At 44.9% G+C, this 21,207-nt stretch overlaps 1 protein-coding gene across 5 annotated transcripts in view; it reads right to left on the bottom strand.

Moving 5' to 3' along the window:
• The window catches only part of LPCAT2 (lysophosphatidylcholine acyltransferase 2), a 79,093-nt gene that overhangs the window by 41,336 nt on the left and 16,550 nt on the right, over positions 1-21,207 (bottom strand). For all 5 annotated transcript variants that reach the window (XM_002711523.6, XM_089319737.1, XM_089319735.1 and 2 more), the window contains exons 3-8: positions 18,379-18,596; positions 16,675-16,787; positions 14,512-14,572; positions 13,471-13,529; positions 10,909-10,943; positions 6,950-7,004 (exon numbers count right to left, since the gene is read on the bottom strand). In XM_002711523.6, the coding sequence (XP_002711569.1) occupies positions 6,950-7,004; positions 10,909-10,943; positions 13,471-13,529; positions 14,512-14,572; positions 16,675-16,787; positions 18,379-18,596 (541 nt within the window). The remainder of the gene's footprint in view (positions 1-6,949; positions 7,005-10,908; positions 10,944-13,470; positions 13,530-14,511; positions 14,573-16,674; positions 16,788-18,378; positions 18,597-21,207) is intronic.

Here is a 21,207-nt window from a genome sequence, read left to right as displayed (position 1 = left end):
GCAATGAGACCCCTGCCCTCAGGAAGTTCCCTATGCAAGGGGGCACAAGTTCATGGTACAATGAGCGAAATCCACCAGTAACTCACCATTCATTAAGCACCTACTGTGTGCTGGGTACTTGGGCTTTACACCATTAACTCTGTCAACAATTCCTTGGGGCAAGGTCTACTTTATCCATCTGATAAAGAATGTGGCTTGCAGAGGTTGAACAATAACAATATAGCCACAGCCAACACACCAGTGGCAGGGCCTCAATCTGAATGACAAAGAAAGATGTGCTTAACGAAGCCCCACTTTTTCAAAGGGACCTGTGTTTCAAATCCTGCTAAGATGCCCATGGGCTTTGGTGACTCAGAGATGAAGTTTAGGTAAGGGAGTGGCAGGACCAGGTCTAAGTATTTTTTTTTCTTTTTTAAATTTTATTTATTTGAGAAACAGAGAGAGAGAGAGAAAGAGAGAGGGCTCCCAATCACTACCCGAATATCAGAACAGCAGGGGCTGAGCCCGGGGCCAGAGCCAGGATCTGGAAAATCAAATCCTGTCTCCCATATGGGTGGCAGGAACCCATGAGTGATCACCCGTGGCCTCCCAGGGCCTGCAGTGGCAGGAGCCAGAGCTGGGCATCCGGGCACTGCAACGTGGGATGCAGGGGTCTTCACGCTGGGCCAAATGCCCACGCCTGGGTGGGGAGGGGACATGCGAAGAAGAAGTGGCTAAAAGCACACAGAAAGCCCAGACGGTCCTTTAAGACCCAGAATGAGGGAGTGAGGAAGGGGAGGAAGGCGGCGACACGAGCGGCGTGTGTAGCACAAGTGTGTAGGAATGAGGGAATAACGTGCTGTCACTGAACTGTCACGCTGACCGTTTATTAACTTCCTCTGCAAGGGGACAAGGGCACGCTGCAGGGAAAGCACCTGGCTTGGGCCGCTGGCGAGGCTCTGTCGTGACTCTGGGAAAGTCCTTTAGCTTCTGCGGACTCAGCTCCCTCTCCTGCCAACCGAAAAACCTGGACTTGGTGGTCTCCAAGGTCCTCTCCCATTGGAATTCTAGGTGTGGTTCTCCAGCATCCAGCTACTCTTTAAGATGGAGAAATAAACTAAGCCACCACCAGGGGTCGCCACGTCACTTATAGATCCAGAACCATAAACCACCTCTGTAAATAAGTATTTAAAAGTTCCCTCTATCCTCACCTGGTAACATTTCTTATATTTGCTTAATAAGAAGTCCAAAAAAGAAAACTAAATTAAAATCAATTTTCATAAAATAGCATAAACAATTGAAGTTTTAAATTGCCACAGAATTCTGTATTTTTTAAATAAGTGACCACTTGGATGGACACTTGTTTAAAAAACACTGGATGTGGGTTTTTTTTTTTTTTTTTCAGAAAAGCACATTCTGAAAACCCTGGAAAAGAAATTGCTGCTACACTGTTACCCAAACATAATACAGTGAACTATGGGTTTGGTTTCTATTCATGCACGGACCATTTTTCATAAAATGACTTCTAGTAACTCTCACATTGGCATGGCATTTTATTCACGAGGGAAAAAATTCCACTGAGAATACACAATAATTAGCAGGTTAGATTTGACACACCTAGGCCTTGGCAGTCCCAAGTCTCCTTCGAAATCAATGGAAATTCTAATTACAAAAAAAAAAAAAAAAGTTACCTCTTCTAGGATAAACTGGGCCCTCCACGTCCCATTTCCATTGTGCACAAAGCCAGTAAAGGCTCACGTGTGACAGACCCTGAGCTTGGAAACGAAGATGACCCATGGGACCCCGGCTGCCCGCGTCCGTGCTCGCCTCTGACACACATGTGAGCAGCCAGGGCCCTCGGGGTCCCACGTGCTCTCTTCTGCCTCCCTCTGCTCTCGCTGTCCCCCAGCCTCACTGTGACTTCACGGCCCCTTCACCTGGTCACAGACTTGGGCCTCGGCTCCACCGCAGTCATGGAAACACACACCTGGCGCTGATCTCCTGGGAGTCAGATTCCCATCACAGTGCCTTCACGGGCCCCTCACTTGGCTTGCATAGGCTCTCACAGCCCAGGGCCACCTGAGGACCTGCTGTTCCCTCTTGATCCGTTCCCTTTCTGCAACAAGCGCTTGCTGACCTACCCAGGCCTCCCGGAGCAGCCCCGCTGTCAGCCAGAAGCTCTCGTTGCCACCATGCCCATAAACAGTGCCAATCACAAGCGCTTGGTCACCTCTCCTGACCCTGCCTTCCCGCTCCTGCTGGAGACCGCTGAGGGATGCCAAAGAAAGCCAGGCAGCCTCCACGCTGTTCAAGTTGCAATTCCACCTCGCCCGCACACCGCTGGCCCAAGCACGGCTCACTCCCAACGGCAGGAAGAAGACAGCCGGCACCGGCTCCTTCTCACCGCACGGGAGACTGGCTCCCCAGAGCCAACCCTTCTCCGCCAAACACTCTATTCCTCTACCGTGTTTTCCTCTGCACCATCCCGCCCCCAGATGAGGACTGGAATAACAGACATATTTGTCTCTTTGGTTCCATCTCCTCTTGGCCTTGAAGGTCACACAAGAAAAAGTCAAAAGTCCTCAGCCTATGATTTAAGGCCACCACTAACCAGAACTAGAACTTTCCATAAATGTCCAGTACCAGCCGCTGGCTTAGTCATTGTTCCTTGACCACATCAAGTACATTCCTTCTACAAAATAAGTGACGCTGAGCCAGAGAGGGCCGACGAGCGACGGCTCTGCAATCGTCTCCTTCTCTCCTTCGTAACGGAAAAGGGTCTCAAAAGGTCAATCCAACGACTGCGCAGCTCGAGTTCTCCTGTGGTTCTCTGTTCACAGAGATCAAATGCAAATAAAGGAGATATTTATGACTGATGCTTGCTGCTTCCTTCCCAAAACAGAAACATCTAGGTGGGGAAGGCAGTACACATCGAACTTGTACCACGTTCCAGAAGGCACCCAGATGCCCGTTTCGAAGGGGAGAACTTAGGCTTAGAGAGAGTGAAGTCATTTTCTCAAGCACATCAAGGTAGGTAGAGACAGAACTGAAACCAAAACTCCAGATAATGCTCTTCTGCATTATTATTAATTTACTTGAAAGGCCCAGTTACAAGGAGTGAGGGAGGGAGGGAGATTGATGGATCTTCCATCTGTGGGTTCACTCCCCAAATGGCTGCAAAGGCCGGGGCTGAGCCAAGCAGAAGCCAGGAGCCTGGAACTTCATCCAAGTCTCCCATGTGCGTGCAGGGACTCAAACACTTGGGCCATCTTCCACTTCTTTCCCAGGCACAGTATCAGGGAACTGGATCAGAAGTGGAGCAGCTGCGACTTGAACAGGTGCCCATATGGGATGCCGGCACGGCAGAGGCAGCCTAACCACTGCACCACAGCACTGGCCTCAGATGGCACTCTTTTTATAACACCCCACTTCTCTGCCAGCACTTACAAATACCAGAATTCTACCTGTGCCTAGAAGAAATTACCTTTGTTTATAAAGTATATATGTGGTGTGCACACGTGTGTGAAAAGATATGTATTTGCACGTGGGAAGTTTTCATTTTCAATTCACAATTAGAAATAATTTTAGTGTATCTGGATACTTAAATAAACCATACAAAGGTATATGATCCTTCAAGTAATTAGATGTCTGAAGATTTTTAAAAGTGATACATATATATATATATGTTAATAGGTACTGATTTAACATTCATTATTAATTATAATACTTTCCTAAATCATAAAATCTTTTAAAAGAAAAAAAAAAAAACCCTTTCTAGATTTAAGATAATGAACTGTCCACCATGGAGTATGTTAGGTCTAATGCTAGCCATGAGAATCTCACCATAAGCTTCTTAAAAGAATTTTCCTAAAGCAAAACCAGTCTATATCCCTAAAGATAGAACGTGCTTATGTACAAATTGTGTACTGGGAGGCTTCTGAAGTCAACTCACTTTGAATGCAAACTGAGATGATACCCAGCCTAGGGAGAAAGACACTGACTGGACAGCCAGTTTTCATTCATAAACTAGCTGCTGCCCACGTGGTGCTAAATAGTCTGACTTAGCACATGTTCCCTCTCATGAGATAAACAAGCAGATTCCCAATTTACATCCTATTTCGCAGTGTTTCCTAGGCCAGCGAGCTCATTCCCGGCACCCTGGGCCATATGCTGTCCAGGCGCGCTTGTAAAGCAGCCGTTTGGTCAAGCTCCTTCAGGCACTAACATCACTTGAGGACGCAAGAGTGACTCACGGAAGCCCCGCTCTGCAGATGCACGCCTGCATCGCTGCTCCCGGATGCCGGGGGCCAGTTACGCAGGGCACGCGGTTTGGAACTGACTGCATTTTTCAGACCCAAGAGTCAAGAACATAATAAGCTTTCCAAAAAGAAGTCTTTACTTCGGGGAATCGGAGTGGGATGAGGAAAGCGGTGAGGAAATGCTTGTGAATATGATATTCATTAAATTTTAGATACCTAAGCTCTTGCTAATCAAAGAGTCTGGGAGTCGTTATGATTGAGGGGAGGCTTGTGAAAGTCAAGGGCACAGCAGCTGACGTGCTGGAACGTCCTGTGACTCACAGGAGCAGGAGGGCCTAACAGGGCCCTTTAATAATTCAGTCTATTTTAAAAACTATAAAACTAATACTACATTCTTGAACAATACATCTTGAATTAGGTTTACTTAATATTCAAGAAGACCTAAAACAAGTTCAAGATAATCACAAGATCGTCCAACAGTTTTAAAGGTGGGAAAAAAAAAGTGAGGGTAATGCTTCCAATTGCCAGACAATTGCAACTGGAGACTGCGAACCACATTCTGCTCAGCGCACTGGCGGAGAGGCTGCAGCTCCCGAGGCAGTGCCTGGCCCCTCAAAGCCCCAAGCCAGCGTGTGAGCTTCCTTAGAGGCGGAAGGTTGCTGAGACATAGTTTTCGCTATATCTGAATGGTGGGGAGTTGAAATATTCCAATATCATGAAGTAGTTGGGAGGCCCCCAGGTGAAAGGTAGCATCTTAAATCTAAAAGAAATACAATTAAAATCAGAACACTAAATCTCAAGTCTACAAATTCCCTCCCTCTCACCCTACGCCACAATCCCAGGACCTCAAATCCCTCCCGACTCAGCTACTGTCCGCTGGCGGAGAGCCACTGCGCTTGTGAAGCTTTGGAACAAAGGGCATATTCTTTTCTTCGCCCCAGAATATTATCCAAGCAGGTCCCAGAACCAGCTGGAGAATGCAAACACTGTCATTTCAAAAAGAAAGGAAGAAACGCGTGACGCAGAGAGGAAATATAACGGCAGTCAGAGCTCAAACATGAGGACTTTGCATACTTGTGTTGGAATGCAGTTTGCCCACTGAGAGACACATGTGCCAGACGGCGACATACAGCTCTGTGTGCATCTGCACGTATCTGGGGCTAAGATCTTGTTTCGGCTGCACAGGTGTAAAATTAGAGGAAAGAGGGGTGTGTGTGTGTGTGTGTGTGTGTGGGAGAGAGAGAGAGAGAGATGGAGGGAGAGAGGGAGGAAGAGAGAGGAGGGGTGAGAGAGAGAGAGAGAGAAGGGGGGAGGGAGGGTGAGAGAGAGAGAGACAGAGAGAGGGGGAGAGAGAGAGGTTTTCCAGATTTGTATGGCTGTTCTAAGTATGGGTTTTCTTGGTGTTTGGAAAAAGAGACCAGGGTTACTTGACTCGAGTGAGCAGCTATTGAAAGGAGGGGCAGGGGCTGGCATTGCTGTGTAGTGAGTGTGGCGCCGGCATCCCACATGGGCGCTAGTTCAAATCCTGGCTGCTCCACTTCCAATCCAGATCCCTGCTGATGCACCTGGGAAGGCAGCAGAAGATGGCCCAAGTGCTTGGGTCCTTGCACCCACATGGGAGACCCAGAGGATTCTCCTGGCTCCTGGTTTCCAATCGGTTGCAGCCATCTGGGGAGTGAACCAATGGATGGAAGACCTCTCTCACTCTCTCTCTCTCTCTCTCTCTCTCTCTCTCACCATATCCAGAGCTCAGGGCCATTCTACTCCCATTCAGCAACTAAAAACAGTTCTGGAGCCAACCTGCAGCATCTTAAAAATCTGGGCAGAGTTTTCAGAATGTTCCAACTTCTCCTCCACAGCCCACCTGCTGCTGCAACTCACACTGAAAGAGCTCCTGGGAGTGGCAGTAGGGGCTGCCTCCCAGATATGACGGCCCCAGGCTTGCCACGTGCACAAGGATTCCATAGTGAGGCTCTGACCTCGGTGCCTCCCTCCCCGAGGCAGGCTGCACCGCTCAGCTTCCGTAGCATACACACACAAACACACTCTTCAAGGAGCTGGGGGACGGCCAGCCACCATCACCTGCTTTTTTAGGGTGTGAAAGCACATCACTGGGTTCTGCAGAGGTCAGCAGTAGGGAAGGAAAGGGATGGGAACGGGGTGTGACTCTGGCCAGCCACGGTGCTTAGTTTCCAGTTGGAAGTTCCCAGGAGTTAGAGGTGTTTCCTAACATGATGCTCAGAGACTTGGATTCAGGTACACAAGTTGTCAAAGACCAGGAGTTATTTTTATTTTATTGGTAAATTTATTTGCAAGACAAAGAAAAAAGAGAGACAGATGGATAAAGGTCTTCTATCCATTGGTCTGCTCCCCAAATGTCCATAATTACAAGGGCTTGACAGGACCTGACCCAGAACCCTGGAACTCAATCCAAACTCTCCTATGTGGGTGGCAGGGACCCAACTACTTAAGCCAGCACCTGCTGACCCTCAGGGAGCACATTAGCAGGAAGAGGGAATCAGGAGAAGATAACGGCACTGGGACCCAAGTTCTCCGCCATGGGAAGTGGATGCCCAAGTGCAGTCTTAACCAAGGACCAAGTGCCCACACCAAGAGCGTATTTTAAAGGTGGCAGACATTTGAGTCTGGTCTTTAGGCTGGAAATTTGAGGCCAAATCCCAGGTTTCCAGGACACATTCTGAATGACTTACCTCAACTTCTACCTTTGTGAAGGGCTGGCAGAAGGTCAGTACGCACAGCTGGAGGCTGGAGAGAAAAAAGAGAGGGCTGTCCATGGAGAGTAATCAAAGCATCATTTAGCATCAGTCACCAGTCCTTTCTGAACACATGAGCACCACCCCCAGCATACTCCAGGTATTATTTTTCATTTAGAAATGCTACCCTGCAGCTACAGTACTTCTTGGGTTTAGAACTATTCCTGACATTCAAAAGCTAAACCACGAAATGCAATAACAAATATGTGTTGTGCATCGGAGCCACGCAAACCTCAGATGTGAGGTTTCCCTGACAACACCAACTCACGTGCCTAAATCCCTAGGGAAATGACCCAGGGCCACAGTTTAAAGTATATAACTGTATTTTAGGAAAACTCCTGAGTAGAATATCAGGTTTCTAAACTCTTTTCATATGTGCACGCACACACACACATGCACAAACACACAAAATTAGTGACAGCTTCCTTGAAAGCAGCAATGTGATAAATTGTTCTGGGGTGGGCCTGTGGCCCAGTGGCTTAAGCTCCCGCATGGAACACCCTCTTGCCACCTCAGAGGGCCTGGTTTGAGTCCCAGCTACTCCACTTCTGATCCAGCTTCCTGCTAATGCAATTCCTGGGAGGCAGCAGGTGATGGTTCAAGTATTTGGATCTCTGCCCACCGTATCAGAGACCCAGATGGAGTTCAGGGCTCTGGCTTTGGTCTAGCTCAGCCATAGCTGATGCAGGTATTTGGGGAGTGAACCAGCGAACAGAGGATCTCTCTCTGTCTCTCTGTCCTCCACATAAAATGAAAATAAATAATTTTAAAAATTGTCCCAGATATGAATAAGTGTTTTGAGTTCTATGGAAATCTTTTGGGAGGTTTCAAAACTTCATTGCAAAGTAAGACAAAGGCTCTCGTTCAAAGTAGCTGACCAACCCTCTCGGAGATAATTTCTGACGTGGAGGCTTGCAGTTGCAGCCTCCAGCACATATCTGCACTCTGGATACAATTTCTGTGGGAGTTGATTGCTGGTTTAGTCTCATCAGAGTCGGCCCAGAAATCGGGCAGAGTGGAGCAGACTCCATGCGCAGGGCAACAGCTAATCAACCTTCCTTTGGTTGTTACTCAGAAAGTAAAACTTGATTTATCTGTAAAAACTATCTGAAGGGACACTTGAGGAAGTTAAGAGTTTAAACAAGGAAGTTAGTTAAAAGGAGGAATTTAGGAAATAGATTTATCACTTACGTAATTAATTATAAATTGTTAATATGAAAGGGCAAAGTCTTTTACAATCTATAAACTCCAAAGTCTATTTATATTATCTACCATAAAATAGTTTTTAAATTATTTAAAGAGATAGATATTCTATTCTGAAAACTCTAAGTGTTGTTGAAAAAAAAAAACCTCCAAAACTACCCATGAGATTTTATTAAACTGTCTTATCCACACTACACACCAAAGCAGGTATCTTCAGGAAGAGGAGACGGGGAATAATCTAAGAGAAGAGGCAGGGGTGGAAAAGCTGTTTTCTATCAGTCTAAAAAGTGTTGGGTTTGTGAAGTTTCTTCCGCAGAATTTACATCCAGAGTGGCATGGAAGCAAGGGCAATTGAGAAATCTGGTCTACAAGTAACAGACACGGGGTGGGCGCCATGGCGGAGCGGGTAAAACCGCCGCCTGCAACACCAGCATCCCATGTGGGCACCGGTTCGAGTCCCAGCTGCTCCACTTCTGGTCCAGCTCCCTGCTAACGGCCTAAGATAGCAGTGGAAGACGGTCCCTGTGTTTGTGCCCGGCCTCACCCCGGCCACTGGGGCCATTTGAGGAGTGAACTGGCGGATGGAAGACCTCTCTCTGTCTCTCCCTGTGTGTGTGTGTGTGGGGGGGGGGGGGGTCTATAACTCTCACTTGCAAATAAATAAGTCCATCCTAAAAAAAAAAAAAAGCAAAGTAACAGACACAGCACTGACACCAACATTAAGTATAGCAGAAGACAAAGCCAGAGATGAGACTTGGCACAGGGAAGTACAAGACGGCACCGCACAAAACAAAACCGTGGATTTTGAAGATTTCGTGTGTGTTTATGTGCCTAAGCAATCTCTGCCTCTCAGCATACTTTTGTCTCCCGTTCTCCGTGTTCTCTCCGCCGCTTTTCCTTTCCCTTTATCACACATTTCCCAGGTAGAAGCCGAGATGAAGGAAACCACTCTAGTTCCTACCCCGACACCCCTTCCAGGGTGCCTTCTCCTTGACCTCCACATCTCCCCAGACTGCTGCACACAGATAGATAGACAGATGATAGATATAGATAGATGATATATAGACAGATAGATGATAGATAATAGATAGATATAGACAGACAAATTGATAGATGATAGATATGGATAGATAGCAATAGATAGATGATGGATAGATAGTGATAGGTGGTAGATAGATGATAGATATAGATAGATGATAGATAGGTAGATAGATAGGTGATATATAGATAGATAGATGATAGATAATGGATAGATGATAGATTGATAGTGATAGATGGATGATAGATGATAGTGATATATAGATAGATGATAGATAGTGATAGATGATAGATGGATGATAGATAGATGATAGAGATAGATAGATAGATGATAGAAAGTTAGCTATCAATCATACTTACTGTAGCCCAAGTCACTGTCTCTGTAGGAGCTTACCTGTCAAGGGGCCCACCGCATGACACATCCCGGGGAGTATAAATCTGCCACCCACCTGAGTCATGGGCCCTTCTTTCTCTAAAATGCTCTCAGAATACTTGTGTTTCCTAATTCTCCTTTGTATTAAAGACTGAAAACTAGGATTACAAGACCAGTGGACATGAAACATGTATCCCAGCCTATTGAATGAGTTGCTTTCCTGGAGTTAAAGATGATGTACTGTCCAGACAGCCTTTCCAATTCACGTTCTTGTTGGTGTTGTCTGCTTAACTGCTACTACCAAGGACTGAAGCCTAACAGGAATATAAATGTTTTGCAAGTGTCAACATTTATTCCATCGGCCCATCTATTCTGATTTAAATGTACTGGGGCAAAGCAATTCACACACACAAATGGAGAAATTATGCAGTATTTTTAATCTGACTTTCAGCAGTTGGTTGGATTATGTAAAAGCCATCTAAAGAAGCCCAGCGTAGGCTGGGAGGCTGGGAGGATTTCCTGTTACACAGTGCCAGGCGGCCGCCCTCTCTGTCCATCAGCAGTGCCCTGAGAGCTCGGTACTCCATAGAGGAAGACTGGCCAGCCCCCAGGAAAGTCCTCAGCCGCAGTGTTTCATGGGCCATCACCGACCCTCAGAAAGGTTCATGCTCATCCAGGCGGCACGAAACCAAAGATCGTGAGAAAAAGTCAAGATCCCACGTGCAAGGCTGATGTCACTCTTAAGCGAAGCTGAATAACGAAGCTGTTCTCTCTTTCCTCTTTCTAGTTCTTACAGAAACCGCTGACCCCATGCTTTCAAAATCCGACAGCAGAACTGAAAGCCTCATTAGCTGTTCCCCCTCCTATCAGGCCCTTCATGACTATTTCAGGCCGTCCTACTAAATTGTTCTCAACCACGCAAACCCAGATATAAAATCAGGATGGAGACATTAATGCTCAATCTGCAACGGAAGTGAAACTACAAAATTACAGCTAAGGATGACGCTAAATAACCACGTCCCTGGACTAGTCCTGACTGGTGAACACACACCTGACACGCACTTGAACATGACACAGGACCAGAATTCTGCACGTAGGAGACACATGGAGACAGTGACTCTGCAGAGACTCACCAGCTACAGGATTTCAAACTGATCAGGAATCTTTACTTTTAGAAAAACAAGGTTTTTTCAAAACAACAATAAAGAGGACTACACGATCTTCCTTTTTCTTCACTCACATAGCATTCAAATAAACTAGTAACAGCCATTGAGCAACTCACAATGTATATCCTTGCCACGTCCACGTCACGGTATCCTACAACAACAAAGTATTTAAGTTGTTAGTCCAGAGGGAAAGGATCTCAGAAAGCAAAGATCTTAATATTAGGATTTATGTACATTTCCTTTGAAATTAAAAGCAACATTTTGAAAATTAAAATATGCATATTGTTATTATTATTTAAAGATTTATTAATTTATTTGAAAGGCAGAGCTACACAGAGGCACAGGCAGAGAGAGAGAGAGAGAGAGAGAGAGGAAGAGAGAGGTCTTCCATCCACTGGTTCACTCCCCAGTTGGCTGCAACAGCCGGAGCTGCACCAATCCGAAGCCAGGAGCCAGGAGCTTCTTCTGGGCCCCCCACGCAGATGCTTTCCCAGGCCACAGCAAAGAGCTGGATTGGAAGGGAAGCAGCCGGGACTCGAACTGGCACCCATAGGGGATGTCAGCACTGCAGGTGGCGGCTTTACCCGCTACGCCATAGCACCAGCCCTGCATATTATTATTATTAAGAACAGTGAACTGGTATAAAAAATTCTTGGATTATATATCCACAGAGCAAATATTCATCTTTTTTATATCCCCATCTATCTTTTGATGAAACAAGTTCTGAATTTTTTGGAAAACTATTATACATGCTCAGTTTGTTTTTTCCTGATATGAACATATCTGAATATCAATTTGCTTCCAAAGAAAAAGAAAATAGAATTTATCTGTTTTCAAAAAAAAAAAGGTTGTTTGGTAGAAAAGATTAAAGTAGTGCAGTGTGACATCTGAGTAGATGATAGATTCAAACCTATAGGCAGAGAAGTACAATGAGTAAAACTTAATAGATTTTAATTCTTTTTTTTTAATCCATAGATGTCCAGCCCCTTGGGACTGGCACTGTGGCATAACAGGTAAAGCCACTGTCTGCAGCACCAGCATCCCATGTGGGCGCCTGTTCGAGTCCCAGCTGCTTCACTTCCGATCCAGCTCCCTGCTGTGGCCTGGGAAGGCACCAGAGGATGGCTCAAGTGCTTGGGCCCCTGCACCCATGTGGAAGACCCAGAAGATGCTCCTGGCTCCTGGTTTTGGATTGGCCCAGCTCCAGTTGTTGCAGCCATTTGGGGAGTGAACCAGTGGATGGAAGACTTCTCTCTCTCTCTCTCTCTGTCTCTCTCTGTAACTCTGCCTTTCAAATAAATCAAGAAAGAAAGAAAGAAAGAAAGAAAGAAAGAAAGAAAGAAAGAAAGAAAACCAGCCACTAAATAGAAAGTTGAATTGATCAAGAGTTCTTAAATATCACAGATAGCTAATAAATTAGGTAGCATATAAATTCCTCATAAAGAATGTTCCTCTAAGAACCAAAAGTCTTTGTTTAGGAAAAGGGTTGTAAAATCAATATCCAGAATCCGGCTGAAAAGCCCATGAGAGTATTTGAGGCATGGAAAGCCAAGATACTGTGGCAAAAAAAAAAAAAAGAAAAGAAATGACCTAAATGAAAGATCTCTGCAAGTGAGATCCCAGTGGAAAGAACAGGTCATCAAAGAAGGAGGTACCTTTCTCTGAAGGGAGGAGAGAACTTCCACTTTGACTATAACCTTGTCTAAATATGATCAGAGTCGGCGAACTCAAAAGGCTTCCATAGCCTTGGCAACTCATGACAAGAGCCTAGGGAGATTATTGACACCATAAACAAGAGTGTCAATTTGTTAAGTCAACAACAGGAGTCACTGTGCACTTGCGCCTCATGTAGGATCTCTGTCCTTAATGTGCTGTACATTGTGATTTAATGCTATAACTAGTACTCAAACAGTATTTTTCACTTTGTGTTTCTATGTGGGTGCAAACTGTTGAACGCTTTACTTAATATATGCTAAATTGATCTTATGTATATAAAGATCATTGAAAATGAATCTTGATGTGAATGGAAGGGGAGAGGGAGCGGGAAAGGGGAAGGTTGCAGGTGGGAGGGAAGTTATGGGCGGGGAGCCATTGTAATCCATAAGCTGTACTTTGGAAATTTATATTCATTAAATAAAAGTTAAAAAAAATCAATATTCAGAGATGACAATGTACCTGGCTGAAGCAGAGACCACTTTCCTGAACCAACTGTGGACTTTTTGTAGGGTGCCAAGTGCTTTTCTGGTATATTCTGGTATGTTCTAGGCTCCTTGCCAAGGGCCACACAGCAGAGAAGGACTGAGCAGCTCCCAGATGTCTCCTCCTGCTTCCACCCCACCACCAGGCATCACCTCTGACGGCAAAGTCTCCGGCGAGGCTTAGTGAGAATCCTAAATTTCTCCACTCCAGCCTAACTGAGGTCCTACACCTGAGACTTACTGACCCCACCCCAGTGACGACAGAGACTAAGGAACGTCTTCCTACGGCTTAGTAATAGCACAACAATGTTCAACACCTGTGCACAAATGGGTGCTTATCTTGCAAATGTTTAAAAACTAGACATAGTGAGCGCAATGAGTCTGCTTCTGCCATGTATCTGCAACTATCAAGAGGGGCCTGGAGGCCCGGCACTGTGTGGAATGTGAGCAGTTCTTCCCGCAGTAAAATATTCTCCTTACCAGCTTGTTTGGGTACCTCAGGAGGACTGGCTGCACTGGAACCCCAGGGATGAAGGCTCCTAGAACCACATGGAAAGCTTATGATGCGGCTTTCGTGTGAAGAAAAGTGTTACAATAAAGAAAAAATTCATAATAAACACAGTTTGAGTATACATAACAGAAATTATTTGCTAAACTTGAGTAAATTTTTAGTATTTGCCAAAATGAGCAATTTTAACATTAAGAAATAGTTAAGCAAAATGTTAAATGCTGCGCCTAATTCACTTAAAATATTTACATCTTTATTAACAAAGCGTCTTCGACAGACCATGGAAATGGCTATTATGAAAGTACTATGCATGGATTTTAAATTTTTTGCACCAAAATAAACTTTATCTTTTAATTCTGTTTTTCCACAAACTTTCTGAAGTACCTTCATATTCCTCCATATGTTTTCATTTCTAAAATACCTATTATTCAACAGGATAAACAAAATCTATGACAAAAATCAAGAGGATATAAGAATATCTACATGAGATCAAATGCATGAAGCAAGAAGAACTGCCCCTGAGCTGAGCATTCCAGCAGCTGACACAAAAACATGTTCCAGTGTTACGAGTTACAGCCCAAGCGGCACTCAGGACTGAGTTCTTAACCATAAACAGAAGTGAACCTTTGAAGATATTATAATGACAATAAAATACGGTATCCTATTTAGTGACACTGGATTCCAGGTGTCTGGGAGAGTTCTTTGGAGGAAAATTAAAATGTCATGTTTCAGTGCAACACACACAGGTACACACACATGCGCGTGCACACACATGCATGCGTGCACACACACACGCGCACGCACACACACACACAAGGTGCAGGGGACTCTACCAGGAAGAAAGGGTAATGATACGCAAAGAGAAAGCAAAATTGTTTTGTGGATTAAACACTTTTTATACAAAAAGAAGAAATTCTCAGAGCAAAATAAAGAGTTGCTGTTTCTACTACTATCCAAGGTTTGAGAAATCTTCCACACTACTTTGTTACAATACGTAATTTAATTTATCTCACCTGGTTTAAAAGTAATCAAACAGGAACGATTAGTACAAGTGCCTTCTGGGAAAACTAGTATCTTGAGAGAAAAGAAATAGATTTAATATTTCAGGCTAGTTAATAGATTATCTCTTTACTTGCTTTCTTACAATTTCATAAGCAGCTGTGAACACTTAAAAAGCAGAAATGAAATACAAGGCTAACACTTGAGTCTCACACAAACTATAAACAGATTATTCTATCTTTCCCTAAAAAGAAGCATGGTCTGACTACCAATAAGATAATCAGAGAAATGGACTTCACTTTGAATAAAGAATATACTTAGTGATGAGACAAACAATCTGAATAACCAAAAGTCATGGTCAAGGTTACATCAGGCTCTGCCGAATGCTGCTGCCACACATCCTGAACCAGATCCTGTCCCACTTCTTCACTCCCACTTTCCTATTAAATGATTCTCACTCCCATAACATACAGTTCAGGGATGCCTTGAGGACAAAGACAGAAACACAATGTGCTTAATGCTCCTTGGAATTAGCTGACATATGGAATACAACTTAATGTCTTTTTTTTTTTTTTTTTGAGGAAATGTTTTTAGCTCTTAATAGACGTCTTTACATCTTCCGTGTAAAAGATATACAGTACAGATAGTTTCTCCATTAAATAAATAACAGCTTGATTTTCTGAAACCTTTAAATCAGCCATGAGCCAACTGCTAAGTATATAAAATAAAAAAGAAAATCCCTGTACTCAGAGCAGTTAGTGACACATGTTTTATAATAATTTTCTGTGGAAATTCTACAGCTACGCTTCTAACAACAAATGAATACAGAGAATCATAAATTCTCAGGGCTGGGAGAGGCATTAAGAGTCCCGGAACATTCTCCAGTGCTTGAATTCTTTCTACAATATCCCCCCCAAGTGGTTGCTCAGCCAATACCTAAACATTCTAGAAAAGGATTCTAAATCAGACCATTCTATCTCCACACACAGAAGTTCTTCTTCGACATGAGCGAAATGAGCTAAAGTCTTTCCCTGTACATCCTGCGTACCAATCCTAGATGTATTCCTCGGATCCAAAGAGAGAAAGCAAATCCTCACTGTAAATGCTGGCTCTTCCCAATCGTTTTTCCTGGTTCTCATACTCTCCCTGGTACTTCATATCTACATGGCACCTGAGGCAGAAGCTCCCTACCAGACGGCGAGGCTGTGAGGGATCACTTGTTTTCAACTGGGTCAAGATGGAGGAATACTGACCAGGATCACCCCAGGCTGACTATGCAGGAAGTATCGCCTCTCGCTCACCCTCAGATGTATTCCCGGAAGGGAACAGCGAGGCAGTCAAGTCTGCAGGGGCTCTACAGGGGATTCTGAAACGCCCACTGACCAAGAAAGCACTACCTACATACCTGAGTACTTCAGGCAAGATTAAAGTTATTGCTCACTTTTTCAGTAGGCAGTAGGTCTACTATATTGGTTTTTTTTTTGTTTTTTTGTTTTTTTTTTTTTTTTACAGGCAGAGTGGAGTGAGAGAGAGAGAGACAGAGAGAAAGGTCTTCCTTTTGCCATTGGTTCACCCTCCAATTGGAGGCCGCCGCAGCTGGCGTGCTGCAGCTGGCGCATTGCGTTGATCCAAAGCCAGGAGCCAGGTGCTTCTCCTGGTCTCCCATGAGGGTGCAGGGCCCAAGCACTTGGCCATCCTCCACTGCACTCCCTGGCCACAGCAGAGAGCTGGCCTGGAAGAGGGGCAACCAGGACAGAATCTGGCGCCCCGACCGGGACTAGAACCCGGTGTGCCGGGGCCGCAGGCGGAGGATTAGCCTAGTGAGCCATGGCGCCGGCCAACTATATTGTTGAGTATAATTGAGCTTTAGTATCTCATGCACTAAATTATATGATTATTCATAATTTAATGGTAATTAAAGTCACAGGCAGAGGATCATATTTTATGACACAAGGTAAAGAAATCATTTAAAGAGGTCAGAGAATAAAAAAGAACGATACACTCAAGTCCACAGAGTATCTCACAAGAAAGAGGACTACATAATACTCACTGCTCCATTTATGATGGTTACATCTGTCACACTAAAACTACCTAGGATAGGGCGATCCAAATGAGTGGGTCTAGAGATGTACAGTAAACCCTCAATCTATTTAAAAGGCCGTCTCCTGCCCCATTACCTGGGGCCACTGCCCTTCTGATGTTGCTCGTTTTCTTATTTCGTTGATTGTGTTTTTTCTGGAATCCGGATCCACACGAGATACCAACACTGGCTGCACAGCCCGTAACAGTCCTTTAAAACAAACATAAAGTCACAACCAAGTCTTTTCAGCTAACACCACCACAGCAATAACACTGGATAAATCATAAAACAAATTTTATGGGAAATTATAGTGACAGCAAATCAAAGGAAAACATTTTAAATAAAATCAAATTTTATTTAAATAAATAAATAGTTTAATATTTAAATAAATAAATAAATAAAAATTTTAAACAAGTTTACAAGAACTTAGCTTCTAATTTTGGGAGAAGAGGTGGATATTTATGCTTAAAATATTTCATTGATTTAATAGAAGAAAGCAGCAAGAATAGAAGAGAAGCAAACGCAAGCTCCTCCCTCAACATTACACCTCTGTGCCACACTGCAAGATCACCTTGTTTTATTATAGAAATACCACAGAAACAGATTACCCAACTTCACTGTAAACATGAGTAGAGGGAAGTTCTTGCTCATTTCATTAAAATTTTCAACACATCAGTCTTCTAAGAGGATAGCTTCCTAGCACATGCAAAAGAAACCTCAATGTAGCAAAAATCTGTTGCAATACAAAGCATGCCAGCTTCATCAAAAAACAAACAAAAATTCAGCGCCTTGGGGTGGACGCTGTGGTCAGGCAGGTTAAGCCTCCGCTGGGGACACCCACATGCCATGTCAGAGTGCTGGTGTGAGGACGAGCTGCTCCTGGTTCCCATGCAGCTCCCTGTGCATGCGTCCTGGGAGGCAGCAGATGATGGCTCACGTGCTTGGGCCCCTGCCACCCATGTGGGAGACCCAATAGAGTTCCAGGCTCCTGGCTTCAGCCTGGCCCAATCCTGGCTGCTGTGGGCATACGGGGAGTGAGCCAGTGGATGGAAGAATTCTCTCTCTACATTTCAACTACATAAAAATAAAGGTAACCATTAAGAAAAGGTGCAGTGCTTAGCTGCATGACAGAGGCACACGAACTACTGTCACTTCTCCAAGGCAGCAAGGCAGCAACACGCAACCCCCACAGCCACGCTCTCGTCACTCGGTGCCTGCAGTACCCTCGGACGACTGGGACCAGTTACTCGGAGACGGATTCCTCAGGGTGAGGAATCAGCATCTGGTGGGAAAAACACGTCGCTTGCTTCCTTACTTTTTATGGCAGGAAGCACTTACTGTATGTACACGCAGGTCCCTTACGGACATGGTGGGGGTGGGGGGATAGTAATGAAGGAAGCAGAGTGAAGAGAAAAGACTTGATATATTTATCACCTAATACCCTACAGAAAAATGCATGAAACAGCATGCAACCTGTGTTGCCACAGATCCCTTGGTTAAGCTCTCTCACTCTCTGTCTCTCTCTCTCTCTCTCAAAAATCAAGCGTGTTTAGTTTTTGAAAGCCAACCTTTCTGGAAATATACGAGAACAGAAAGACAAGATGGGGGATGGTGATAAAGACGAGTTTTTAAAGGAGTTATGAAGCTACAGGTGGGCAAGTCTCTAGTCTTGCTCATCAGTTCATTCTTTCAAGATCAATAGTACCTCATTAAAATAAGGAAATACAAGTGAAATGATTTATGATTGTTTTCACTTAAAGCACGTGCATGAAAATGTGTTGCCAATGTTGCAAGTACTTACTGCCAACCAGAGGGGTCTGTGCATTCTCATTTCGAGACACCAAAGACGGTAACCCAGCTACAACACAAGCGATGCCGTCGAAGAATGTTGAATGAGGGGCCACGACAAAAATGGGCGCTTCCAAAGGACTCGCAATCCTTCCTTTCACAGAAACTACAAATCCCATCGAGAAGAACATGGCATGACCCAGAAACTTCAAAGCTCGCTGAGCAATTTTCCTTGAAAATAAATATTAAAAAGACATAATTAGCTGTGCTCATTGAAGCCAGCAGCAGAACTTGAGTCTAAAATACAGTAAGACCAACACATGCCAGAGCATCTCATTGTAAAATACGAGCTCAGAAGAGTAGCATGGCCGGCGCCATGGCCCAACAGGCTAATCCTCCACCTGCGGCTCTGGCACACGGGATTCTAGTCCCGGTCGGGGCACTGGATTCTGTCCCAGTCGCTCCTCTTCCAGTACAGCTCTCTGCTGTGGCCCGGGAGTGCAGTGGAGGATGGCCAAGTGCTTGGGCCCTGCACCCCATGGGAGACCAGAAGCACCTGGCTCCTGGCTTCGGATCAGCGTGGTGCGCCAGCCACAGCAGCCACTGGGGGGTGAACCAATGGAAAAGGAAGACCTTTCTCTCTGTCTCTCTCTCTCACTGTCCACTCTGCCTGTCAAAATAAAATAAAAATAAAAAAAAGAAGAGTAGCTGACACTTTCAGGAAGCGTTTTCTACCAGGTGCCAGCACTATTCTAGATGCTTTCCACGTGTTTATCTCTTTAATCTCCAGCCTAATCTGATGAGCTAGGTATGACTTCTTCTTAGTTCCATTTTACAGATGAAGAAACTGAAACATGGAGAAGTAAAATGATTTGCCCAGGGATGTGTGGCTAAAGAGCAGCTCCGTTATTTTGTGACTGTAAAGGGATTGAGAAAAGAATCGTCCACACATACTCCCCCACTGAGACAGCCCACTCAGTACTGGCCTTCAAAGTGGTCATCTCGGGGCCGGCGCCGCGGCTCACTAGGCTAATCCTCCGCCTAGCGGCGCCGGCACACCGGGTTCTAGTCCCGGTTGGGGCGCCGGATTCTGTCCCGGTTGCCCCTCTTCCAGGCCAGCCCTCTGCTGTGGCCAGGGAGTGCAGTGGAGGATGGCCCAGGTGCTTGGGCCCTGCACCCCATGGGAGACCAGGAAAAGCACCTGGCTCCTGGCTCCTGCCATCGGATCAGCGCGGTGCGCTGGCCGCAGCACGCCGGCCGCGGCGGCCATTGGAGGGTGAACCAACGGCAAAGGAAGACCTTTCTCTCTGTCTCTCTCTCTCACTGTCCACTCTGCCTGTCAAAAAAAAATAAAATAAATAAAAATAAAAAAAAAAACAAAGTGGTCATCTCGGGAATCTACACTGGGGTAATAAATAACAAGGCCAGTGTCTCCAAATTCTTTCAGAACCCTCACACGGCAATTAGCCATCATTCAGAATCTTAAGAAGGCAATGTATCGGCTCAGTTGCTTGCAATAGTAATTAACCTAAGTACAGAAACTCTTTAAAAAGAGTCTGTCATTAAGGATTACTTAATTCATCTAACTGTGCCAGGAACTGGAGGGGACACGCAAGACAAGATCCAGACCTTGACCCTGAACAGCTCAGCTGCGCAGAGAAACAACAACACATTTCCCACAAGGGCAAGCGCAGGATGGCTAGCTCAGCCCATGAACCAGCACGCAGCTCTTCTCGAAAAACCAAAGATGTGTTGACCACTCATGAGGTATCTAAGGAGAGCTTTAAAAAACGACCTTCCTGCCTAATTCTCTCAACGTTCCCGCAGTCACAGAGTGAGGAGCTGTTAGGAAGAGGGCATTTCTGTGACTTCTATTTCACAGCAAGGAGAAGTGGGACACAGAAAAACAGAGTGCTTTTCCAGAGGGCACAGAGAATTGTATTCCCCGACTTTCCCTTAAACTTAGAGATGCAGTCTCAATTCACAGAAGGACAGGGAGGGCGCCCCTGCACGGAAGTCACACACCTCTCGGTTTTCATCTAGCGTGATGTAACTTCTGACAACTATGTTTCAAAATAGCCCATCTTCAGAGCCACTCAAAGCCTGGTGCCACATAATAACTTCAACACGAGCTGTCTGAGAGGAGATAAAGATACCAATTGAATTGACAAAAGCAAACCTTCCCTTTCTAGCATTTATTAAATCTATTTTATAGATGATTAGACTATTCCTTCCATTACCCTAGGTTTTCACAAGCCACTAACAACGCAAACCAAAGAGGTAATTTAAAAGGAATTTGTGGGTTGTGAAAAACATCTCTTGAAGTGTTGTTTTATGCAACGCAACCTTGAGTTATAAAACAAAGAAGTGCAATGGGCAAGGGTGGAGGCTTCTCTGGGGCATTTCCACCACTGGATTCATTTCCACTTCAAACTAGCCCTGTGTTTGATATTGATATTTGTTCATTAGAACTTGAACCGAACAGCAATCTAAATCTCTCCTAAAGAGTCTCTGGAACAGTGTTTCTCAGAAATTTCAGAGGACGTCTCCACATTTGAGATTTGGATGAAAGGAACACACCCTCACGTATGAAAAAAACATCGCAGACAATTTTCAGAGAGTTCAACAGTGCCCTGAAATCCATCTGTGGATCTGGGACCCAGGAGGTCTGCATTAACAGGCCCCACTTTCAGAACACACAGATGGCAATCATTTGGTTCTGTCCAACAGAAGTGAACTTTTACGGGGAGCTGCATTAATGCACAGTTTCTTCTCTAATACCATCCTTATCACATGATGCTTGAGAAGTAATTCCATTCTGACTCAAAGCTAATGGTTTTTG

The sequence above is a fragment of the Oryctolagus cuniculus genome, chromosome 18, assembly GCF_051225735.1.
Source record: "Oryctolagus cuniculus isolate XC-2025 breed Fujian yellow rabbit chromosome 18, ASM5122573v1, whole genome shotgun sequence".
In the NCBI taxonomy this organism is placed as follows: Eukaryota; Metazoa; Chordata; class Mammalia; order Lagomorpha; family Leporidae; genus Oryctolagus; species Oryctolagus cuniculus.
This window is presented reverse-complemented; position numbering and strand designations above follow the sequence as displayed.